This window comes from Tasmannia lanceolata, unplaced genomic scaffold, assembly GCF_043159265.1.
Source record: "Tasmannia lanceolata isolate RefF3 unplaced genomic scaffold, GAP_Taslan_0.1 ptg000008l, whole genome shotgun sequence".
Lineage (NCBI taxonomy): Eukaryota > Viridiplantae > Streptophyta > Magnoliopsida > Canellales > Winteraceae > Tasmannia > Tasmannia lanceolata.
Genome location: NW_027518685.1, coordinates 6,017,274 through 6,043,789, shown reverse-complemented (window position 1 = coordinate 6,043,789; position 26,516 = coordinate 6,017,274). Strand labels below are relative to the sequence as shown.

The following is a 26,516-nucleotide window of genomic DNA, read 5'->3' as shown; positions in this document are numbered from 1 at the left end:
ACTGCTTTTGGCCCCACCAAACACACACCCACATTCATGGCGTTTGGACTCTCTCACTCTCCCTCCTCTCTCCCTCTCTAACAAACATCAACAACAACAACAACAACAAGAGAAAACCACAAAATCAGCTCTTCATTTTTCTGTCTGGATAATAAGTCAACATGAGATCAGGGGTGTCCCTCTATCTCAAGCTCTTGCCAGCTCTCCTCTTCTTTTTCTGTGAGTATTTGATTTCCTTCATGGGCTTTTCTTTCTTTGCCCTTTTGTACAAATGTTGCTCTCTTTCATGCTTGGTTTGTCATGAAATTTCTTTATTTTTTGTGATTTTTGTTTTTTCGTACTGGGTGTGCTGATATGCTCTAATTATTTGTGATTTGAGGTATATGGGTCTGGAATTTGATGGGTTTTAGTGGTTTTTGGGTTTTTTTTTATTCTGGTTTGCTTTTGAGATTGATTAGTAGTTCGTTAGGGTTAGATCACTTTTAGTTCTGGAATCTGGTGAGAAGGTGTTTTTCTTTGTATTTTTTCCTCTCTCTAATTGATTCATCATGGGTATTTCTGAACCTAACATTTTCTTAAATTGGTTGAATGGTACAAGTACTGAGACCAAGGCATCAGTTTTTTTTTTTTTTTTTTTTTCATTTTTTTTTGAATGGTGAAGATTTATTTATAAAAGCAAGCAAAAGGCCCCTTGATTTAGATAGTAAAAAAGAACTCCCAAGCAAAAAATGAGAATGCATCAAGGCCCCTCAAGGGGGGAAGTTAACTAACCCACCATTTTTTCTTGGGGAGTGATATTCTCTCCCCCCCCCCCCCCCCCCCCCCCCCCCCTCCCCTTTTATTCTTCTTTCTTTTGGTTAACAAGTGTAAATGTATTTACAAGAAGTAGCCAATGAAACCCTAAATCATTAGTGTTGCAGTAGTAGCCAATGAAGCCCTAAATCATTACAGTGTTGCAGAGTTCTTATTTTGCAAGCTTTGCATATGTCCCCAAGTCATATCGATGCAGAACCTGTTCCGTGTATTCTTGTGCTGTCTTAATTTATCTGTAACATTTATATTGCTAGCAACTCATATCAATGTCTTACCCGCTACCTGTATATTTTATGCTTTCTTTGGATTATCTGTAGCCAAACACTAGAAATGTGGGTTTTTAATATTTCACAGCATTTGTGAGATTAACAGCCAACGTACTAGCAATTGTACGCTAGATAGGTCCATATTATTTTGTATCTACAAGTTGTTTAGAGCTGCTAATAGGTTCTCCCAGATATAAATAGCAGTATGAAGAAGACAGTAAGGCCATGCCCGGCAACCGGGATTTTTTTTCATGATAAATTAGTTTCTCCTAGTGGTGAGAGGAGGAGAGACTTGAGATGGCATGAATAAGTAGACGGTGAGAAGTGGCTAGAAAACTAGGAAGAAAGTCAATCGTATTTTGGATGGAGTTTTTTGTTTCCTTCTTTTTGATGATTTTCTTACCCTCTCCTCACTCAGTCCTTCTTGTTTCTATCCCTCTTCCACCCTCCCTCACCCTTGGGTAAGCTAATATTCTAGGGAAGAAAATTTGTGGTAGCCAAACATGCCCCAACTCTTAAACTTGCATTCATCTTGAACATGCTTACCATAGTATTTGGGTAGTGATGGGTGGAAATTGTTATCTATGCACTGTAAAGATGCAGCTTCAAAATACTTAGGCCCTGTTCAGTTTGGATGTTGAGAATTGATTTTGAGTCCAAAAGCTGATTATTGGACTCATAATTGCATTTAATATTTATTCCAATAATCAGTTTTTGGACTCAAAACCAATTCTCAGAATCCAAACCAAACAGGGCCTTAGTTATTTACACGTGTTATTAGATACTCTCTCTCTCTCTCTCCCTCTCTCAATATGTGGAGTTATGTATTCTCTTTATCAATTTTTATCCGTCCCTTGCAATTTGTGATTAGCGTGCTTATGTTCCTGGATACTTTGCAATGCATTTTATAACTAATAGTGTGCCAATATTATCAGGTGCATCTGAGTTTTACCGTTCCCTAATTGTTTAACTTTTTCTTTTTTGTGTGAAATATGTCAATTAACTTCATGTTTATTTCAGATATATGTAAGCATTGTTTTGAAAATCTTACGATTTACGGTTCAATTTACGATTCGATTTACGATTCTTAGGCAAAACGATTTGAATCCCATGATGAATCTTAATTTGTATGAATCTTACGATTTTTTATTGAATCTTACGATTCGATCGTAAATTGTACGATTCATACGATTTATCCAAATTAAGTTTTGTATAAAAGAAAATATGTCTTTCTTTCAAAAGACCTCATTTCCTTTCTACATTACAAGAAGCCTTTGAAATCCCTCTCATTAGAAGGAAGAAGACAGAGGAGGATTAGGACATCGAACCAATCGAGCACAGAGCATTTGTTGAGGACATTACTCACATCGAGGTGGGAGTCGACGTGGGAGACTACCATAATAAGGACAACATCGATTCCCGTCTTTTATGATTGATATTTCTCATTTGATGTTTGAGACTTTGAGAATTGATATGATCATGTGCCTTTTTTTAAAGATTATTAACCAAGATTCATGGTTTTGGATGAGAATTAGATGATTAGTATGTGTCAAGTTTGTCAGCAAACAATTTGTATTACGATATTGAATGCTTATCATGGTAGTTTCTGTTTGAATTAATGAATTTGGATGAAAAATGAATAATTGGCTATTTTTATTCTTTAATTTATTTATAATTTTTTATTATACATATTTTTTTTATATTTTTGAATGAATCTTACGATTTACGATACGATTTACAATCCGATACGATTTGACCCCAATTACGATTTACGATTCGATTCCGATTTTCAAAACATTGTATGTAAGGTCACCAACTTTTTAATTTTCTCAACTTGTCTATCTATGAGAATAAAGCTTTGTCTACATGCTCACATGCAGTCATAAGCTACAATGTGAGTGAAGATTTCAGTTGGAAGTTACTCTTTCACGCCTTTTCTTCTGTCTTATCTTCTAATTTTCCATACCATGAATTGTCATCCTCAAAGCAATAAGGTTTACTGAACTTATTGTTTTTTTTTTTTTTTTTTTTGAATGATTTTACTGAACCCATTGCTCAAAAAAAAATAAAAAATGATTTACTGAACCTGCGGGATATTGTGGTCCAGGTTTACATGAATCCAACTGCAAATCGTTGGATGCATTTCCTGATTTCCGAAGTCATGAGATCCCATTATCTTATCAGCAAGGTTCTGTTCTAATGGATGAGAAGGAAAATGCTCTTTTGCCGGACACGTCCCCAAGCAGTACTCCACAACCCTTTATCCCTCTCCTAGCACCTTCACCACTACCACCTTTTATAAATAATAGTGTGCCAATATTATCAGGTGCATTCACTGAGCCTTGAAATAATATGTTCCAAGTTGAATAGCTTATTGGTTATTAATAAGTACAATAGCATGTGCACTCAGTGCTTCTTTTGTTCTTGCAGGGCTTTGTACATTAAATTTTTCCACTGCTGAAAGTATGATAAGAATGACATCAGTTGATTGCTGGGCTATCTTTGCTCCTTTTCTGGCCAATGTAATATGTTGTCCACAGTTGCAGGCTACTCTTACAATTCTTATTGGCCAATCGAGTAAAGATACCGGGACGCTTGCTTTGGATATGACCCACGCAAACCACTGCTTGTCAGATTTTCAACAGATCCTAGTGGGCCGGGGCGCAAATCGAAATCTTCGACGGATATGCTCAATTCAACCATCAAACCTCACTGAGGCCTCTTGCCCTGTCAAGGATGTTAAGGAGTTTGAGAGTTCTGTGGATTCGACTACACTTCTAGCTGCCTGTTCAAAAGTTGATCCTGTAAATGAGTGCTGCACCCAAATTTGCCAGAATGCTGTACTTGAAGCTGCGACAAAGATTGCGTTGAAAGTGGATGGTCAATCGGCCTTAGATGATGATAATATCTTGTCTAAGCCCTCTTACAGAATTGATGACTGTAAAAGCATTGCCCTCAGATACGTAGCCAGTAGACTTGATCCATTAGCTGCTAAGCAAGTTCTTAGAAGAATTTCTAATTGCAACTTGAATAAAGGTAATTATGAAAATCTTCTCCTGAAGTATTTTGTTAGGAGAGATATAGTTTGAGAATATTGCTTTCGCTTGATATTGGTGGTTTTCACACTTTTTTCCTCCTTAAATGCATGCATTCCTAGCTTATTATGCCATAATCAAAGTATTCTTTTTAGCCGACGGCATGAAATGGAGCATACATAATTGATTTGACAATGCTTCATTCGTTATAAAATGTGACTACCTTGCAGTAGAAAAGGTAAAACAAAAGAGACATGATTAGTTGTCAAGCTTGTGAAATTTCTTGTCTAAAAGAAGAGCGGTGAAGATAGGGCACACTTCATGAAGTTAGAGTCATCAGACTGAAGTTTCTTTTGTTTATTTGATAGGCTCTGTCCTTAATGGCCCTAATGGCATTCATATAATATTATTAAGTGATATATTATTATGTATATGAAGAATTTGTGGGAGCTTCATCCCACACAAATTCTTTCTTCTCCCTTATGCCTTCTTCCCTTCTTCTCCGCCATCTCCATTCTTCTATTTCTTCCCTTCCTCTTTTCAACTTACATGGATGAAGGTTCTTAATGTTAACAATGAGCATAATTCATATTTTAGGACCATTCTGAGATAATTGAGCCTAGGTGATAAATTGGATATTAATTATTGATTGATTCGCTTTAGAGGCCACTTTAAGAAGATTAGGTGCCGATCTGTTTGGAATTAAGAATCTGGATGGCAAAATAAGGGGGTGTCCCTATTTCACGTCACACATGTCCCATCAATTGCCAAACAAAAATAGTAGACGACATCCTCCTGTGTGGTATAGAACTTTCCCCTCTTGTTAAATCATGTAAATTTGGAGGGTTTTTTTATGCAGGACGATCAAAGGAAGAAATAATGCTTCGCTCTGGAACCAAACTGATGTAAGACAATTCTTCGAAAAAGAGTAAAAAAGATGGGTAAAAATTAAAGATTTGGATTCCAAAGTAGGTTATTAGATTGGGGTAATATTCTTACGAGGTTTATGGTAGGTTTGGAGGGGTGTTGACGTATGCTTGGAAGTTGTCTAGGGATGCCGGGAAGCTGTCGAAGGATGCCGGGAAGGTGTAAAATTAGTTTTGGGGCAAAACGGAGGGGCACAAGGTTAAGGCTGAGATGGGATGGTTAAAACAAGAAAAAAATTAGGGTTTTGAGGTTTTAGCAAGGATAGAGAAAATTTCACGTTCCTGTCCTGATATATTTTATATATGAGATCAAGAAGAAAGAGAGAAAATTGAGAAACATATAGATAATAAGTAATAAAAAAACAAGAAACTTATCTCAAGGCATCCCAAAAAGAGTTTTCTTTGGCATCTCACCAAAGAAGCTTCGGCATCTCACCAACAAAGAAAAAGAATTTGCTAGAATCACACTAGCAATCCCAGTGATTCGCGCCTTAGGAAAGATCAAAGCATCACACCTTGAGGACAGGCTTTACACCCACAAGTTTGCAAAGTAGCAAAGAACAATCATCTTCATTCATTCATTCCATCATGGCTATAACATAGAATAATAGGGAAGCATCTTGAGGCTTACAATATATAAGAACAAGAAGAGAACTAGAAAGTTCTAAAACCCTAAAAAAACCTAATAATTTTGGACCAAAATACCCTCTAATGACTTTAAGAGTTGCTTCCTACTTAAAATTCTCGTAATACATGTGTGAGGCCTATTTAAAACACTCATAACTCAAAAAACTTGAGTGTTTTTTATGGGAAAAGACCATGGTACCCCTCCTATAACTTAAGGGACTTAAAAGACACCTAGAAACACTTTAAAGCAAAGTTTGGCTATTTGTACTTCCTTCTTGGGTATTTTCAGTTGCATCTGACGTAAATTGTTTTTAGTAAATTTTAGTTTGAATGGGCATACATTGTTAATGTTTACATTTTCCCCAAATTTTTTTTTTTTGAATGGTACTGTTTACATTTCCTCTTAAATATTTTTTTGTATCCTGTGGTTTCGATGGTAGTGCACAACTTCATTCTCTGAACACTTTCCAACTTGCAATATTTCTAGGTCTTGCTACTGATAAGTATTTTTTTAATCTGTTACTGTACAGTAAAACTGTTGTAAGATTACACATTTTTGCTGCAGTTTGTCCACTTGTTTTCCCTGATACCCGAAATGTTGAGAAATACTGTGGGCATGAGATCAATAACCAGACAGCTTGCTGCAATACTATGGAGAATTACATATCTCACTTGCAAAAGCAAAGCTTCATAACCAACTTGCAAGCTTTGGACTGTGCTGCATTGCTTGGTACACAGTTGCAGAAAGTTAATATTACCAAAAATATTTATAGTCTTTGTCAGATAACCCTCAAGGACTTCTCTGTGCAAGGTTAGTCCTATTATATGCCCTTTCACCAGGGAAAACTCTTGTTTTTTAAGGCAAATCTTTAGCATGAGTTGGTTTTGTAGTTTGTTATCCATCTCAACTCTCTTAAAAAAGAAACTGATGCGGATGTTTGATGTTTTTGTTTTTCGGCTGTGATGGAATTTACAATTGACACACCAGTTGGATCCAAAGGTAATGTCCATACTCTTTTACATTTGTGAAATTGTAATCTTTAATGGATTTTATTTTCATGAAATATGTGACAATAGATTCTGTCATTCTAAATGTGATTCGCATGAAGCATTTTGATGAGTTTTTTTTTAACCTGGAGTTTATCAGAATGATTAATTTTGTTAGAGGAATGACATGTAGGTAAACACATGAACTTTTTCTTTATTATTAATAAAATTTAAGGTGCCGCCTTGGGTTCTAGATAAATTCTGGGCTAAAAAATAAAAGAAAAAAGGTAAACACATGAATGTGTTTGTGGTCTGCTGCACGTATGTATGGTCTAATTATGTGTATCTCCTGGTCAATCATACCTCAATTTGGTAATAGTTACTAGTGGAGGCAATCGTATATACGTAGACATGATTTTGGATGCGGTCCACTCAACATTTGTGAAATATGGAATGACATTGCTTTTTATACATGGACAACCAATCTTTTCTAACAAAATTCGAAATGGAGAGAATAAACCATACGAATTTAATGAATTAATGAGAGATCCGAGTCAATTCACTTGTCTTGTCTCTTACATAATAATTGAATGTATATAATTACAAAAGTACCCCGTTGCATAGTACAAGAAATGAGAGGTATATAGTAAACTCCTATGACATTATATACACTTAAAAAAAACGTGGGTGTGTGCGTGCATGTGTGTGTGTTTGTGTGTCTAAAGATACAAGTATCCAACCATGTGACTTATATACACCATGTTATGATGTATATAGGTTGTCTATATTCCACACTCCCCCTTCAAAATGACGCCGAGGTTCAGAAAGGCCAGTGTTTAAAATTGCGGATGTGACACGGAATGCGGCCAAGAAAAATCCTTTTCGACTCGGCGCGAATGCGGCCAAGAACGCAGTCGACATGGTCATAACTTGGGAGAGTCAAAGGAGTTTTTATTGACTTTGTAGGGAAAAACACGGCATGTGGATGCCGTGCAACGCGGAATGTGGCCAAGGTAAAAGGGAGTTGACTCCGGCGAGTTCCGAGTCAAGTCAATGAGTTTTTAAACACTGCATAAAGCATCAATTTGCCGGCAAAGAAATCATGCCGGGCATGAGTCATTGCTTTCATGAATATAACAACAAGTTGATTTGCTGAAAACACATATGGTAATGTAATCCTCCCTCGGTCATAACAATGATGTAAATAGTGAAGCTGCTTTTCTTGTCCACGAGGAAAGGAGAGTTTTGTAACCCTAAAACGAAATAGCGAAACACTTTTCCCGTAGACGTAGGCACACTGCCGAACCACATAAATCTTATGTTCTTGTTTTGTGTGATTATGTTTCTTGCTTCTCTTGGCCATTCAAAAAAAAAAAATGTTTCTTACATCTCGTCAAGCACACATATGGTAATGTAATCCTCCCTCGGTCATGACAATGATGTAAATAGCGAAGCAGTTTTTCTTGTCCAAGAGGAAAGGAGAGTTTTGTAACCCTAAAACGAAATAGTGAAACACTTTTCCCGTAGACGTAGGCACACTGCCGAACCATGTAAATCTTGTGTTCTTGTTTTGTGTGATTATGTTTCTTGCATCTCTTGGCCATTCAAAAAAAAAAAAATGTTTCTTACATCTCTTCTTGACTTGTAGAGATCTGTGTTCTTGTTTTGTTGTCACTCAATGGACAGTGATAATATCATAAACAACGGTCTGTATTCGTTAAGAAAGTCTTTACAAATTGGAAAATTACAATCATCCAATGGGCGTGGATTTCGCCCCATGGCCCATCCATACCAAGGCCTAGGAAATAAATGCTTTGGATCATAAAGCCAGTTCCCCCCACTTGTACTTTTGCCCGCTCATATTTTTCCGTATATGGACATCTATCTTATAAGAACCCATATATCAAATGAAAAAAAATGTACTAGATATATCAACAATTAGAAAAATAAAATGTGTCATATATGAAACACACACAATCTCTCTCTCTCTCTCTCTCTCTCTCTCTCTCTCTCTCTCTCTCTACCCATGCGCGCGCATCACCACATACCTTTCTACTAGTAGGTGATGTAGAAAGTCTTTTCCACAACAGTAAGTCCATGCACTGTTTTATAATTTATATGAAAGTTGCGATAACATGAAGGTGATTTTTATGTGCTTTCATTGTCTCAAGGCAATATTATATCTAAGATGTTCCAGTATTTTTCCAATTCCTGTTCTTTTTCTCCACAACCAATAATATTTTAGTGAAAAGAGAAGTTTTTTTGTTTGGAAAATTATTAAAAAAATGCAAAGTTTTGCTGAAATTGTGAATCAAGGGTAGACTTTTTAAAATCATGAGAGAGGGGCTGTCAGATGCGTCAGATATGTTTTAGGACAAGAATACCCTTCTTGCTTTTCCCTCCACCTTTTAGGCACGGATCTCAATGCCATTTCACCTACGCTTTTCACTCTTTATCTTCTTCTTCCCCAAGCCTTCCAAACAGTAAAACTCCATACCCATTGCCATTGCCATTAGAAAAAAGCTCCATTGCCATTGCCATTAGGAAAAAAACTCTATTGGTTCTCTTTATTTTGCTTTGGATAATAAACCTAGGGAAATGTTATCAGCACTACTGTATTTTGATGAGGGCACTCCTCACTTTATTAAAAGTACGGTATGGCCCGCACCATAGGATGATCCAATCCGTCCATTAGATGGGCCACAACCTAAATAGGTTGTGCCCCAAAAATCATTTCCATAGGTTTATCTTAACCCTCCGATCTATTGAGGGTTAGGATCAACCCTCTAACATTCAGATCAGAGGGTTATGATCAACCTATGGAAATGATTTTGGAGGCACAGGCCTATTTAGGCTGTGGCCCATCTAATGGACGGTTTGGATCATCCTATGGTGCGGGCCATACCGTACTTTTAATAAAGAGAGGAGTGCCCTCATCAAAATACAGTAGTGCTGATAACATTTCCGTAAACCTATGCTCTGGTATGTCCATTATCCTCCATTTTTGCTTTGGATAATAATGGAATCACTCTTTCCATAATTGGCCCGTGGTGTACATGTGTTGGACAGTGATAATATATTTCTGTGGTGGTATCAATATTTTAGACCATGGAACCACTATAATTCTTCTTTTGGAACCACAATTTCGATTTTGGCAGCACCTTTTTAAATCTTGGAACCACCATCTTGGAAACAGAACCACTATTTCTGACTTAGGAACCACTCTTTCCATATTGGAACCACTCTTTTCATATTGGAACCACTCTTTTCATAATGCATAAGCCAATCTTTTCATGCTGGAACCACTCTTTTGATATTGGAACCACTCTTTTTATAATGGAACCCCTCTTATGATATTGGAACCACTCTTTTCATAATGGAACCACTCTTTTGATATTTGAACCACTTTTTTTATCATGGAACCACTCTTTTCATACTGAAACCATTTTTTTCATACTGGAACCACCTCGATCGAGAGTCCGATTGACCCTTCAGACTTCCGATAGGAGTCCATTAGTTTGTGATGGAAGTGATACCCAATTGGGAGTCCGACTCGGACTTCCGATTGTTTCCGTCAGACTCCCGATTGGGTACCACTTCCATCACAAACTACTGGGCTCTTTTCGGAAGTCCGAAGGGTCATTAGGACTCCCGAACGAAGTGGTTCCAGTATGAAAAGAGTGGTTCCAAGGTCTAAATAAAGGTTCCAAGAGTATAATATTAGAGCATCTAATTTTTTTTATCACGGTTAGAACCATTGAAATACTATTAGAATGTATAAACTACTATTTACTCTCTTGGAACCATAATTTACTGGTTCGAAGGTCGAAATAAGGGTTCCAAGTGTATAAATAGATGTCCTTAGTGTTTAAATAGTGCCTCTTATTGATTAGATAGGGTCATGAGTGTGTAAAGACCCTTTACACACTCAGAACAACTATGTCTACTCTAGGAACCACTATTGATTGGTTTCGAGGAATAAATAGTGGTGCCGGGGTATAAATAGTGGTTCCGAGATTTAAAAATTGATTCTGAGTAGGGGTGCAACTTGGGTCGGGTTGAACTCGATTTTTGGGCGGGTTGGGTTGACCAAATTTGGGTTGGGTTCGGGTCCGGATTGGGATTTGGCAACCCGACCAAAATTCGGGTTGGGTTGGGTTGGGTATCAGGCAACCCGACCCAACCCGTAACTCGACAAAGAGTAATACACGTTTTTTACTTTTTGTACTTTGTAGCTTCTGACGTTTTGTTGTTTCTTTCCATCCTTTGCAAATATAATAATAGATACTTATCAAAAACAAAAAGTGAAGGGCTAAAGTCACTAAAGTAAAAACCCTAACCTAGAAGAGATCTCAACCGCAAGATTGAAGCATGCAAAAATCGATTGATTGGATGATCTCAACCTTCTTTTTTCTGGACTAACACCCGCATATCCTTGTGATTGTGATTGTCATGTTTTCCTCGCATCATTTGCAGTTATTTAATATGAGCATGTGTTCTAGTAGTGTTTTACTGTTTTTTTTCCTTTGGTTTTGAACTTCGGTGCCATTTCCCTTACTAAATATCTCATCTGAAATGTCTAAACCCGACCCAACTTGGGAATTCGGGTTGGGTTGGGTTGGGTTAGCCATCCCGGGTTGAAAGTCGAGTCGGGTTGGGTTGGGTTAGGGTTGGAGGTTGAGCTCCTCGGGTTGGGTTGGCCTCAACCCGACCCAAACCGACCCGAGTTGCACCCCTAATTCTGAGCCCTTGTAACTAGTGGTTCTGATTGTATAGATATGAGTGCCATTCGGGTTTTCCTCTACAGAGAGAGAGAGAGAGAGGTCAAAACAAACATGTAAGCAAACAAAGAGAGCACTGTAAAGAGGATGAAAATAAACCATATCACTGTAAACAAAAAAAAAAATGCAAAGAAGATGTAAAACCTAAGCAAATGGAGGACAATGGACCTACCAGAGCATAGGTTTATCACCCAAAGCTAACTAAAGAGAACCAATGGAGTTTTTTTCAAATGGCAATGGAGTTTTTTTCTAATGGCAATGGAGTTTTTTTCAAATAGCAATGGCGATGGAAATGGAGTTTTTACCGTTTGGAAGGCTTGGGGAAGAAGAAGATGAAATGTGAAAAGGGTAGGTGAAAGTGCATTGGGATTAATGCCTAAAAGGTGGAGGGAAAAGCAAGAAGGGTATTCTTGTCCTAAATCCACTCTGACTGTACCTGACAGCCTTCTTTCATGATTTTAAAAAGTCTACCTTGATTCACAATTTAAGCAAAACTTTGCATTTTTTTAATAATTTTCCCTTTTTTTCAAAAAGTAATGATATTACAATATTGCAGAAAATTGTCCTAGCATATTATGTTAATAAAAAGTTGTAAACAAATATCTGGAATATTTAATCCTCATTTTGTTTTTAATTTTAGAAGAAATTTCACATTTACCAAAGTATGATATGGGATTTTCTTACTTCAAAACAATTTTTCTAAAGAAAGCAGAAATAGTTTCTTTTGTTTTCACCATGGACGATTATGATTTGTGTGCATCTTGCAATGCCCATCATACACAATCTACAATTAGTAATACACAATATAATCTGCATGTGTTCTTAATTGTCCAAAACTTCATAGCTAATTTTTTGTGTTTGTCTATTAATTGTTTTGCCTGTGAAAGTTTCTAAGTTTATCATACCTGCATACATATATTTGGGAGGCCAAATTGTTTTAACTACCATACCCACATTGTGCTTACAATTATAGGCTTACCTTGGCAACTTTTTGTTCCTCTTATTTGGTATCAGAGTCTGGATGCCTCCTGCCAAGTTTGCCTTCAGATGCAACATTTGACAAATCTTCTGGAATTAGCTTCACTTGCGATCTGAATGACAATATAGCAGCTCCTTGGCCGTCTACATCTCAACTAGCATCAGTATCTTCCTGCAACAAAAGTATGTCCAGCATGCTTATTTTCCTCCTATCTAGTTCAAGTGTTTAAAACCATCCTTTTCTTACCTACTACTTTTATTGACACATAACTACAGGATATGCGCAAGAAAGACATCCTTATTTGTGCATAATTATCTGAGCATCATTATATTCATGACTTTTGTTGGATGTTGATGGGTGGTGGTGTTCGCACTTTATAGATCCATATATTCTTGTAATGGTAATATTGTAACATGGTTAATTGTGTAGGTTGAGGTTTGATGTAAGGCTTATACAAGTATTATTCACTTTATTATAACTATATATCTTTTATGTGGAGCCAGTAAACAGTGATCTGCTTTAGATGATTTTTCCCCTAATAGACATACTTAGCACAACATGTAGGTGAATTCATCTTGTTGATGATTCTTGATCCTTATTAGTGTCGTATGTGTTATGCGATTGCAAATTTTGATTCTGATCCATCCTTGGAAGTCTTGAAGTCAAAATTTTAAACCAATTTGAATTTGAGAGCAGAAACCATAATTTCTAGACTTCCTGACTATGATTTGGCCGACACGTCAAATTTATTGTTGACTCACGTTTCCTGCCGTGTCCAACACGACACGCGTGTCCGACACGACACGCGTGTCCACAGACTCCACACATGTCGACACTCCTTTGGACACTTTTACTTGTATTGCTGGAAGTGTTCGACTTAATGTGGGTGTGTCGACATGTTTTTGTACTGTGTCAAGTGTGACATTCTATTTTTTTTTATTGAATATTGTGTTTAGACAACTCGTATCCATGTCGAAACTCGACACATGAATCCATATCCACAAATATACTTTCTATTTTAGCCGTGTCCCCGTTTCTAAAGTTTGGGGGTTTGCCGTGTCCGACACTCGTGTCCGTGTCCACAAATCATAGCTTCCTGAAAGGGAGCAACTCATTTTTTTTTGAATGGTAGGGATCAACTCAAATTACATAGCATAAAACCACCTCAAGAGATTAAATGAGAATTACTAGAGTTTCTCTCTCAAGTGCTGATCTGTCAGCCCAAAGCAATTTTTGATCAGATTTGATTTGTCCAACGGACCGTTATGCTGATGTCTACAAGATCAGATGATAACTCGAGAAAACATGAAAGGGTAAAAAAGGAATAGAAAAAAGATGCTGACCTTGTAGGGGGAGTGTCTCCTTCTCCAGGGGACTAGTTTGTCCTCTGAGCTTGTCGATCCTGTTGTCGTTTATCTCTTCCGGCGATAGCTCGTTATGAGCGTTTCTGGGTCTTCTTCGTCAATGTCTTCTTCTGTTTCTTTTTCTTCCTCTCCTTCACCTTCTTCTCCATCTTCCTCATCATCTTCCCATCTCTTTTCCTTAATCTTTTCTGAGTTTTCCTCCTCGTCTGCGTCGCTACTTTCATCCCTCTCGGTTTCTTCTCCATCATTTTCTTCTTCTTCTTCTTCTTCTTCTTCTTCATCTCCGGTGTCTTCTTCGCCCTCTTCATCGTTTCTCTCTTCTTCTTCGTCTCCCTCGTTTGTCTCTTCTGAAGAGGTAGTCGCCTCTTCCCAGTACACCTCTGGTTCTCCAATCTCTTCTTCAGATTCAGTGGAGGAAGAGGCGCTGGAGTCAGAGGTTGTGGTGAAATCTAGTATGTGTATCCCTTTGCACATTTTCGATTCGCTGAAATCTTCTTGAGTTTTTAGCTACTGCTGGGGGTTTAGGGCCCAAGCCCTTCAAGTCTCCTCTCTTGGTGGAATTGTTGTCTGTCTGTTTGATAGGCGGGGTTCTTCTAGAGATATATCTGGTCCTGGAGCTTGGAACCCTCCTAGTTTTGCTAGTGGGTCTAATTTAATCCCTCCGCGGCGTGTGGGAGAAGTTGAGGATGATCTCGTGTGGGTGGAAGCTCGTCGGTTGAAAACTGGGTGGTTGCTAAAGGTAAGAGAGCCAACAGGGTTGATAGGGTAGCGAACAGGCGTAGGGGTGTTGGTTTTGGGGATTGGAGGTGTTGTAGATGTGGTTTCAGAAATTTCAAAAAAAGATTGGAGTGTTGGATGTGCAAAAAGGTCTGGTCCAATAGGGATTTCAATTTCCCTCCTCAACAAAGAAGGGCAGAATCTGGTTCTGGATCTCTGGGAGGAGTAAGACCAATCTTAAGCAAAAATATGAGGGTTTCCCCAATGACCTCAGAAGGAGTGGCTTTTAACATTGAAGTGATTCCATTGCAATCAATCAGTAATGCGGATTTAGGGATTTGGGGGAGGATCAGGGTGGGGTGGTCAGGAAATCTTCAGGCGATGGAGTTATGGCTTTCGCGTCGAAGTGGTATCCCTGGAGATGTAGTTGTTTACAAGATTTCTAAACTAGAGATCTTGATCACTACTCCGGTAGGAGCTAATAGATCAAAGCTTATGGAGGTATGGAAGAAGGCTGCCAATTCTCCTTTCACTGAGATCTCTTTGTGGGTTGATAAATTTCCAATTGAAGGGAATAATCAATGGTGGCTTATTGAAGGTGTACCGCCGGAAGCGTGGTGTGAGGAAAATTTCAAGAGGATTGGGGAAAGGATCGAAAAAGTGGTGGAGATGGATCCGTCGTGTCAAGCTGGATCTGGGTACTTGAGGGCATGGTTTTAAATTTCGGTTTCGGTGGAAAACGAAACGAAATTCACAATGAGTCGGAAAAGTATTTACAAGATTTCGTCCGAAATTTCGTACCGAAACCGAAACCGAGATTTAAAACCTTGCATGAGGGCTAAAATGTTAATTGCTACAGAAGGGAAGCTGGGGAAGGAATTATCTTTTCAAGTTTCTCTAATGCTCTGTTTGGATGCCGGGTTTTTTTTTTTCTTGGGATTTATGTGGGTAAAGGTAGGAGACAAAAGAGGGGACAAGCATTAATTAGAGAAAGATATTATGATGAGTGGAGAGAGGGTAGAGAGAGAAAGAGAGAACACCCTTTTCAAGACAAGATTTTGCTGATGTCAGCAAGAAAAAGCTGATGTGACCACTAAACCTTTACCCACATAAATCCTGGGAACAAAAAAAACCCAGCAACCAAACAGAGCATAAGGGGTTCTAGCAGATGGGTAAGGGTTTTCCAGGAGGCGGAAGAGAGGGATAACGTTTCTGAAAATAGTAAAGAGTTAGCTTTTAGGGAGAAATTTGGGTTTATGAAGGAGTCTAATTGCTCTCAATATGAGGAAGATAACATTGAGAGAGGGGTTTCGATAGATGGAAACGTGGCAGATGGAAGCTGGATCGTTGCAGAGGTGGGCGGAAGGATAGAGGAGGTGCAAGTTAGCAAAAGGTGTTATCCATCACCTCAGGGGGTGCAGGTTAGAAGTCCAACACCTGACGAGTTTTTTGAAATTCAAAATTCTTTTTCTCCAGTTGGATACAGATGGAGGAGTATTGTGGGGGAAGCCCTGCTGAGGTGGCAGTTCTGGGACCCACATCTGCAATTGATAGTTATTTCGACTCATTTCAAGATTTTATGCCTAATTGTTTTAATATTGGGGGCCTGTCTTTTTCAAAGAACAACTGGGCCTCGAATTTTGAAAGTCTAGTGGGTGAGAATGGCTCCTGGTGTATGGACCCTTTAACAGATGATTCAATTCTTGGGTTGGGAGAAAGCCCATTGGTCTTTTCTCCGGAAATTCAGGGTAATGGGTCCTTGCTCAACAAAAGGATTTTATCTTGGTCCACCATTGGTAGCGGCGTGAGATCTAGAGGCTCTATCTCTGTTTCTAATCTATCTAGTTCTTCTGCTTTAAGTCGTGAAGTCGTTGTTGGGGTTTCTTCATCCAAAAGCTATCAAGTCTCGATTTCCTGGAGAATGGCCTTAGAGGAGGTTGTAACTTGTTTGAACTTTGAAATCGAGGAGGAGCTCGAGGTAGGGATTAATTATGTAGGTGAAGAAACAGGGGCCTCATCAGGGAATCAAAATGTAGGGTTTCTAAGGCCAGAGGAGAGGCATCCTAAAGGGGGGAGTTGTTGTGAAAACTCTAATGAAATGAAGAAGCTCTTTCTAAGGGATGAAAAGGGGGGATCATGTTTAATTATTATGTGAAGATTAGACCTGAAGAAATTGATGGGGGGCTGTTCTTTATTAACCATATATATAACTTGCTGTTGAGAATGGGGAAGAAATCTTATGGTTTGGGAAGTCTTTGTGCTAGGGCAGAGGGATCAAAGGACTCAAGATTTATGGTAAAATTTGTAGGAAAAATTCATTGTTCATCGAAAGCTAAAGGCAATGGCTGTGTTGGGGCTATGACTAAAGAAGTGGGGGTGACGTCTGAAGCTTGTCAGTGGCCCTGAAAAATTGTGGGAGGTGGAGCGGGGCTCTATTGAATTTCTTCCAGAGTTGCAATGTGAGGAAACCTTGGAAGGTCTGAAGGAAAGGGAGATGTCCAAGGAATTTGGAGTGGACTTTTTGTAAATCATACCTTGAGTGTGAGCAAAGAATTGGGGGTTGTGTTTGGTGGGGTAGAGAAGGTCTTTAAGGATCAAATAGAATCTGCTAAACAAAGGGATTTGGATGCACATGCATTAGCGCATCGGACTGAGGAATCAAGTAAAAAGAAAGATCAGGAATTAAAAAGATTGAAGTCAGGGGTAAATTATGGTGAAGGTGGGAGTGAAGATGGTGCCATTTCGGGTCGTAGAGGAAGGAAATCAGGTGGGAGAAAGGGGAGGCTCACCTTAAAATTCTGTTCTTAATGAAGATAATCTCTTGGAACTCAAATGGGTTGGGGGTTCAGGAGAAGAAGCTCCAAATGAAGGAGATGATTAAAAGGGAGATACCTGGTTTGATATGTATTCAGGAAACTAAACTAGAAATTATTTCTAGAGAAATTATTAGGGGTTGTGGTGTGAGATCAGAGTGGGAGTTTGATTTTATCCCCTCTGTGGTTGCTTCCGGAGGCATTATGGTATCTTGGAATGAATCCAGTTGGAAAAAGGTTGAAGTTTGGAGGGGGAGATTCTCAATATCAGTGGCTTTTAGCAAGGTTGGAGATGCATCCTATTGGTTATTTTCGGGGGTTTATGGTCCAGTTCTTCGGGCAGAGTTGGAGGCTTTCTGGGGTGAATTGAACGGAGTTAAAAGTTTGTGTTCTCATCCTTGGTGCATTGGAGGAGACTTTAATGAAATAAAATCTATAGGGGAGAGACTGAGATGCATCAGATCAAATCAAAATATGAGGGCTTTTGTAAATTTCATTGCAGATAATGAGCTTATTAATTTGCCATTATCTGGATCGTTTTTTACGTGGTCTCGAGGTGAGAGTCGTAGCCGCTTAGATCGTTTTCTATTATCAGCTGAGTGGCTGGCTCTGGTTCCAGATGTTTTCCAGCAAGCTCTGATTCATTCGGTCTCGGATCACTGCCCACTATTGCTTGACCCAAGACTGGAATCTTGGGGCCCGCCCCCTTTTAGATTTGAAATTGCGTGGCTTGATTACGCTCAGATGGTGGATAGGTTAGAAGGATGGTGGAAGTCTTGTTTGGTGGAGGGGCAAGCGGATGTTGTATTGGGAAAAAAGTTTAAGATTTATCAAGAATAAACTCAAAGTATGGGTGAAAGATAAAAAAGAACAGATGTCTGCGAAAAAGCTTGAGTTGGAATCCAGGTTGGTGGAGTTGAAAGCCTTGGAAACACCAAGCTATTCTTCTGAAGTGGCTGTCAGAGGGAGATAAAAATACAGCATTCTTTCATGCGATGGCTAGTGTTAGAAGAACAAATAATAGAATTGAAGTGCTAATCGAGAATGGAGGCATGATTTCTAGTAAGGAAGGTATTTTTACATCAATAGTGAATTTTTTCTCCTCTTTGTATGCTTCCGAGGACATGGTCCGTCCAATTCCGGAGGGAGTTGAATTCGAGAGTCTAACTCTAGAGGAAAGTTCTAAGTTGGATAGGCTTTTTAGTGGCGAAGAGGTTAAAACAACTCTTTTCTCCATGGCTAAAGACAAGGCTCCTGGGCCAGACGGGTTCTGCATTGCTTTTTTCCAGTCCTGTTGGTTTTTTGTGAAGGGTGATATTATGAGTTTTTTCAAAGAATTTCATGAGGGGCTAGTCTTGATAAAGGCAAGGGAGCTACATTCATAGCCTTAATTCCTAAGATGGAGGGTGCTTCGAAAGTTTCAGACTTTCGGCCCATTAGGTTGGTGGGTTTGTCTTTACAAGATCCTAGCAAAAGTCTTGACAGATCGTTTAAAAGCGGTTCTTCCCAATATAATCTCCATTAGTCAAAGTGCTTTTGTAAGCAATAGGCAAATTCTGGACTGTTCGTTAATTGCAAATGAAGTTATTGATTCTTATTCAAAGAATGGAGGACAAGGGGTGATTTGTAAACTGGACATGGAGAAGGCCTACGATCTTGTTGAGTGGGATTGCTTGGACTATATTTTTAGGAAAATGGGCTTCAACAACAACTGGATTAGAAAGTGCTTGTCATCGGCATGGTTTCCTGTTTTGGTTAATGGATGTGCGAAAGGCTTCTTCAAATCTTCAAGGGGTCTAAGGCAAGGGGATCCTCTATCTCCTTTTCTATTCGTGATTGTTGCGGAAACTCTGAGCAAGTTGATTCAAAAGGGAAGTGAAAAGGGGTTGATCGAAGGTTTTATATTGGGAAGAACGAGGTTGAAGTAACAATTTTACAATTTGCAGATGATACTCTTCTTTTTAGTTTGCCAGAAAAGAATAAATTATTGAACTTAAAGGCAATTCTTCGATGCTACGAGTTGATATCTGGGCAGCGATCTAACTTCCTAAACTCAAGGTTATTTGCTTTAAATGCCCCTTTGGAGGATGTAAGGATATATGCTGAAATTCTGGGGTGCAAGATTGATGCTCTTCCTTCTTCCTATCTTGGACTTCCGCTGGGGGTCGGCAGACCGAGTAAAAATCTTTGGGAACCGGTAGTGGAAAGAATAGAAAGAAAATTGGAGATCTGGAAGAGAAACCTTGTTTCAAAAGGAGGGAGATTAATGTTGATAAAGTCGGTGCTGTCTAATATTGCAATTTATTTCCTATCATTATTCAAGTGCCCAGTAAGTGTGGCATTGAGGATTGAGCAGATTCAAAGGAGATTCCTATGGGGTGGAGCAAGCATCAAAAATGGATTTCCGCTAGTTAAATGGGACAAGGTTTGTGTTCCAATAAGTCTGGGCATTAAAAGAATTAAGGGTTTCAATAATGCCCTATTGAGTAAATGGCTTTGGAGATTTGGGGAAGAGGAGCTTTCATTGTGGGTGAGGGTAATTGGAAGCAAATATGGGTTTCTTTCAGGGAATTGGGAATCTGTTAACGCTTATGAGAACAGGGGAGTTACATCTTGGCAGGATATTTGTGGTTTAAGGCATGAATTCCGAAAGGGTTGTTGCTTCAAGGTGTATTCTGGCCATAGGATCAGATTCTGGCTCGATGCGTGGTGTTTCGAGGATCCCTTGAGCTTGTTATTTCCTGATTTATTTTTTGTGGCCGCAGATAAGGAGGTGCTAGTATGTGATTGTTTTGAAAGAGTTGAGCAGAAGGTAGTATGGTGCCCGAGATTCAAAAGAAACTTTTTTGAGAGAGAATTGTCCTCCCTCTCGAATTTGTCTGAGGTGATTGAAAAATGCTATATAAAAAGATCGGGAATGGATAAAAGAATTTGAACTTGGTGCCCTTCTGGTGTTTTTTCAGTCAAATCTTGTTATGCTTGACTGGTTATTGGCGAGGAGGACTCTTTATCAGCGAAGGTTTGGTCATTTCATTGTCCCTCAAGAGTAGGCTTCTTTGGATGGTCCGTGCATTGTGGTCGAATTCAGACTATGGATTTCCTAAGAAAAAGAGGAATGTGGTTAGTCGACCACTGTCCTTTATGCTTGTAGGATGGTGAATCCATTGATCATTTGTTTTTACATTGTAGGTTTGCCAGAGAAATATGGGGTATGATTCTGTCGAGATTTGGATCCATTGGGTCTTTCCAAGTTCAATCACCCAACTACTTTATTGTTGGGATTTTGCCCCTTGGAAGAAGAGGAAAGTTTTATGGAGGATTTGCTTTTTGGCCTTGTGATGGTCGATTTGGAAGGAAAGAAATGGAAGAGTATTTGAAGGAAAGGTTAAATTAGCTTATGGGGTTTATTTGAGAATAATTGCAATATCCATCCAATGGACGAGGAGCATCCCTATGTTTTTTTGCGTATCAGCCTTCGATCTATGGGAGGGGTGGCAAATAGTCTGTAATGAGGCGGCAGTCAAATCTAAGGTAATTCAAAAGTGGATTCCTCCCCCAATTGGATACTTCAAGCTAAACTTTGATGGTGCTAGTTTTGGGAATCCAGGCCCGTTGGGAGTGGGTGGCCTCCTCAGGAACGATGATGGTCGAGTGGTATGGGCTTTCTCTGGCCCCTGTGGTATTACAGACTCTAATGAGGCGGAAGTAAAAGCTGCTTTTTTGGGTATTTTACACTTGGACAAAGGAATTCTGGATAAAGTGATAGTAGAAGGAGATTCTTCCAATGTTGTGAGATGAATTTCGAGTTCTGCTCCCCCTCCATGGCGGTTTCTTAGCATGGTTGAGGAGATCTCAGATTGGGTGATGGGATCATCTGCCTCCTCTGTGCATATTAGGAGGTCTGCTAATGGAGAAGCTGATTTTTTGGCCAAAGCAGGCATCACTAGATTGGGTTTGGAGTGGTTTGATTATATGCCGCCATAATTGTTATTTTTTTTGTTTTTTCTTTTCCTCTCCTTGTACTTCTCTTTGTGGACCATCTCGGTTCCTTTTTAATATATTGCCATTTCAAAAAAAAAAAAAAAGATGCTGACCTTTATCTTTATTCTTGAGTGAAGACCTACCAGGAAACTCTGACCTTGGGCTTTGGTGCTGTGACAATCCATGAAATAGCTTTTTGAGAATATATATAAAAAAAATTGTAGGGGTTATTATGTTTGTACAAAAAAACAAGTAAAAATGAATAACCTGCTAGACATTTATGGGGCCCTTTCATGTAAAATCTATTTTGGATTAGTAAAAAATTCTTTTTATGAGTGATAGATAATTTTATTAAAGAGATAGAAAGGAGACTGAGATAGTCTGAACAGCTGAAATCAAAGAACAAACAGTCAGCAATACACAACAAGAAAAGAAAAGTCACATGAGAATCATATATATATATATATATATATATATATATATAAAATCTCCGGACAACTCATGAATCTGCTAGCCGGTTCGTCAGCCTTGCCTCAGCTCTTAGGATTGCGGCTATCCCAATCAGGCCAAGATTGCCAACTCTAGATCCGTCAAACTTAGGCCTAACCCATCCAGGTTAGGAGGGGTCCATCTGGGAGCCATCACCACTGCTCTTTCCTTGCTTGAGCAAATCTCCCTTCAACACCGCCTGAGGTTAGTGGAGGAAAACTTAAAACAACGTAAGATCTTTACCCAAGAGATGATAAGCGAGGTGATTTTTGTCTAAATAATGAGCGGACCCTTAACAACATTTTTGAAAATATGCGCGTTCTTTTCCTTCCAGAGAGTCAAAATGGTAGCGAGAAGAGTCACTTTTCAGAGGGTCCTCCCTTTCCTCTACCAAGGCGTGAAAGCCTAATTATCAAGAAGATCGGACTTGCAGAGGCTGTGCTTCTAGCTCAATTAGTTAAGGCTTTGCTTTTCAGTCATGAGGTCAGAGGATCAATGCCAGGTTACCTAAAAAAACGGTCGAACATGCAATGAGCGAAGACCCATGACACCCCAAATCTCTAGAGAATGTGATACCTCACGATGCATTCCTCCACGAACACTTATTTTTAGATGACACAACATAGAGATCAGGAAAAGGTCCATTAGCACCATCTCATTACACCATTTATCTTTCTAAGCCTGAGATGGTCCCCTTTGTACACTCTATATCAGAGAATAAAGAAATTTGTCTCAAATATGCCTCCACACCCACTTCCTAAGCAGAGCTTTATTGACACTTCTCTAACTGTGAATCCCCAGTCCCCCTACTTTCAGAGGATGACAAACCCCTTAGCAACTAACCAGGCAAAACCAATGTTTAAAAATGTGTATGCAGCGCTAAATTCGGCCAAAGAAAATCCTAGTCGACTCAGCACATTGGGGTCGAGTACTTAGTTGAATTCGAAGAGTCAAAGGAGTTTTTATTGACTCTGTAGGGCAAAACGTGGAACGTGGCCAAGGTAAAAGGGAGTCGACTCAGGGGAGTCCACGATGACACGGGGGAGTCTTAATACTATGGGTGAAATTTCCTTTTATCTTCCGAATCGCTTCACAAAAAATTCCTCCGAATCTACTAAATTCGACTAATCACAGAGATCGGGCACCTAAAAAGAGAGAGGATATACTGGAATGTTAGCAAGCACAACCTTAATCAATATAATTCTTCCCCCAAGCAACACCAGATTTCGCTTCCAGACAGATAATCTTCTTTCCACTTTTTCCACTATCGGATCCCACATCCCTCTTCTTGGGCCTCCCTTCACATAGGGGAAGACCTAAATACATGGACAGAAGATGATCCACAGAGCATCCCAATAAGCCAACCAAGCCGTCACACTCGAGTCATCTTTCTCCACATCGCCTAGGGGTTGCGGGGAAGGGAGTCGTCTCATTCAATTACAGGCTTCTCACTTGATTACAGCTTTCACTCTCAAGGTCTTCTTCTTCATACTCTAATCTCAGCCCTTCCCTAGAATAGGCCAGCCCATGGTTGTGTTTCTTTTCATTTGATATAAAAGAAAAAAGTTCGTTATCCAGAGATTCTTGCATTCATTGTTTTTCTCTTTCCTTTTTCTTTTGCTATTATATGAAACCCTCTTTTTATGTTCCTACACTGCTCATGCTTTCTTGTGATTGCTCTAGCTATACTATTTTCTTTCTTCACACAAATTGGACTCCTAGTTTCTTCTTCTATGTTAACAAATGGATAGTGGTTTCTGTTACCCACGATATTGTGTCCTTTTGGCTCCTATATCTAAATTTTGGTCCAGTTTTTATTTGTGAATCTCACTGATAAGCTAACCTATATAAATTGCAGCTGTTAAATTCCCTGCACTTCCAGCTGCAACATCTGCACCAAGCGGTAAGGATGGTTTTTGTTATTTAATTATTTTATTGACGAAGAGTTTGCCTTTGAATCGATGCATTTAGAAAATGTATTCGTGTGAATTCTGATTAAAGGGGAGAAATCTCCCGGATAGTATCTTTTTTAAAATTTAGAGGAATATTTTTCTGTTTATATGCATCGAAAAGTAATTTCTGACACTTTCTAACAGATCACTTACAACAATGGTTATCTTTATTTAAATGTTGAGATTGCAAATTTGAAAGGACTATTGATTGGCTGCATCATAGTTGTTGGGTGCCAACCCTCTTGATTGAACTTGGAGTAAATTATCTTCTGAGCTGTCAGATATAACTTCTTGTTATAATAGGCATAATAGCATTCATTTTGTTGTAGCATTCGTGCACTTGCGGTTAATTTATTATAACAATCACATTCCATGTTTTTATTTTAAGTATGTAGCTCTGTTTAGAGATTCAAAAGTTTGTTACCAATTTCTTAATAATGACTAGGGACTTGCTAGGCAATTTTGTGGAAAGCCATTTCATGGCTGAATTTTGCATGAGAGAACAGCTGCATAGGCTCACTTTTCAGCAAATTTTGTCTTACTCATTTAATTCATCTTAGGTGGCTGTTCTCTCCTGCAAAAGTCAGCCGCGAAATGGCTTTCCGCAAAAATTGCCTAGCAATATACTGCTGCTAAGTTTTACTGAGAACTAAAATGATACTGTAACGGTGCAACCTGATCAATTTGAATCCAACCATTAGAGCTTTGTAAGAGAATGGGAAGCAAAACAAGTAAAGCAAGCCAAATTTCCAATGTGTAAAACAAAGAAGTTAGACAGGAAAAAAATTCAACAAGATAAACAATGTCTCATGAAGAATGCACTCCTGTAAAATCTATTGTTTTCAGTCTTTTGAAACAAGGACTGCAGCTGAAGTGCTGAACCCAAGAATAAATAACTAAAACTAGCTAGAGTGCATCCTAGTAACCTTATGACTTTCTCCATCTAACAGTTCCCTAAAACCCAACCAACTCAACCAATAAATAAATCCCCCCAAAATTGTATCCATATACGACACAACTGCCTTGCTACTGCACTACTGATGCAACCAACTTCTTACTCTCAGACCTCCCTCATTTTCTTTTCTGTTCTCTTTTTTGCTTGTTCGTCCCATCCCGCTCCATCCAAAGAGGGCCGGGCACTCCTTAGATGTACGAAGCCTGGTAAGTTGCTGTTTATTTTTTACACTGAGTCTGCGATCCCAGTAGGGTTGGACTTGGCTTTTACAGTCCCTCAAGTTCAAAGCATTGCTAGATACCATTTTCACTTGCTTCTTGCTCTCTACTTTGAATAATTCAGTGGACAGGCCACCACCCATTTATCTTCGTCATTGGACAATACTCCTCTATCATGTGTGAACCGCTGAGTATAGTAATCTTTTGAAGAAACTTGTCTCTTGGTCCACTCTCGTAATGTCATGTTCCTCTCTGTATTACCGTGGGTTGCGCTGGGTTTCTTGGAAGTCTTCTTTCTTATTTTGTTCATCGTCATCATCCTCAAGCAATTTGGGCGGAGTTTCTTCAACTTAGGTTGTGCTTCGGACATCCGTTTGGCGACTTCCCAGCTTTCAGCATCAATCAAATTCGTTCCACATTGATCTGACCAATTCATTAGTTTTTTTTTTTTTGCTGGGATTGAAGTCTTGAGCCTCCGAAATGCCTCTGTAGAGCCAAATTCTTATATGAGATATACGAATAGCCAGAGTAGAGTTAGATTTTACTGTTATGCTGCAGTTGGAAGTTACATTTATCCTTGATCCTTGATCCATGCGAAAAGGTTTATGCAGAGAATAGGCAAATTGGAAATGGCAATTTATAGTTAATCAAGTTGCCAAGGACAGAGCCTTGATCTTATCAAAGTTTTGACTGTACAGTTTTGATGTCCACATATTGAGAGTAAGATACCTGTACAATATGGTCGTTACTTGGCACTTTCAATTTCAAGAACCCATATACAGATACAGGATTAGTTATCATCTTCGACACATGTATATTGTAAAAAAAGTGGGTGGGGAATTGAGAAAACAGAGGCTGTGCAAACCAATCTATTTAACACATGGTTGAAGCATCATCTATTTGTATCCTGTACTTAATCATTTACCATATAGTATCTGAATATCAAATAATGACTCCACTATTATTGAATATACCAATATTCTTGGCTTACCCAACACAAGAGTACTTAGATTAGCAAGTGCAGAACTTTAGAGCTCATGGATCCAGGAAAGTTTATCCATTATTAGAGACTACAAAACTACTTGTGTTAAGTTACAGGCCCAACTTAGAAGGGACATCTCACCCAAAAAATCATTTTAAAATATAGAATTTTCACTCTGAAGTTTGATGTTGCTTCTATTTAGATTTAGCTCCTTTGATCTTTATCTTGTTGTTTTGCAGACCCAAATAGGCAGGACATGATATTGCCTCTGATCGTTGCTTCTTTTATGGTCGTTACTGCCCTCTTGTAATTGTGATAAGTTCCACGCTCGCTCTCACTATTGTAATTATGAAGAGAAGCTATCCCTTGCCATGACCTTTCCAGTCCTCAACGATTAGGCATTCAAATTGTCAGGTGGCAGATATCGGAATTCATTGCGATGATCCATTCATGATTCTTGGGAGCTATCTAATAAAGCTCTGTGTAAAGAAGAAATTCCAGGTTGAGGAAAGGCATGTGTTAGTAGTAGTAGTAGTAGTAGTAGTACTGTTCCCACTTGAATTTGGTTATGTCATATTCCTGATTCAATTTATTGTATATTTTTCAATATAATTATATCTTTCATCTTGGA

General features: G+C 38.9%; 1 protein-coding gene across 1 annotated transcript; it reads left to right on the top strand.

Moving 5' to 3' along the window:
- Positions 1-26,516, top strand: LOC143884107 (putative GPI-anchored protein At1g61900). The gene is made up of 8 exons (XM_077387503.1): positions 1-219; positions 3,187-3,405; positions 3,510-4,115; positions 6,233-6,478; positions 6,656-6,667; positions 12,450-12,596; positions 23,637-23,681; positions 26,125-26,516. The coding sequence occupies exons 1-8, from the start codon at positions 162-164 to the stop codon at positions 26,193-26,195; spliced, it is 1,404 nt and encodes a 467-aa protein (XP_077243618.1). The 5' UTR covers positions 1-161; the 3' UTR covers positions 26,196-26,516.

What these genes read in the sequence shown, in the direction of transcription:
- LOC143884107 (XM_077387503.1), top strand. Translation starts at nt 162, where the DNA reads ATGAGATCAGGGGTGTCCCTCTATCTCAAGCTCTTGCCAGCTCTCCTC. An exon ending in TAGTGTGCCAATATTATCAG is followed by an intron (nt 3,406 to 3,509) that starts GTGCATTCACTG and finishes TTGTTCTTGCAG; the next exon opens with GGCTTTGTACATTAAATTTT. An exon ending in AGTATCTTCCTGCAACAAAA is followed by an intron (nt 12,597 to 23,636) that starts GTATGTCCAGCA and finishes TATAAATTGCAG; the next exon opens with CTGTTAAATTCCCTGCACTT.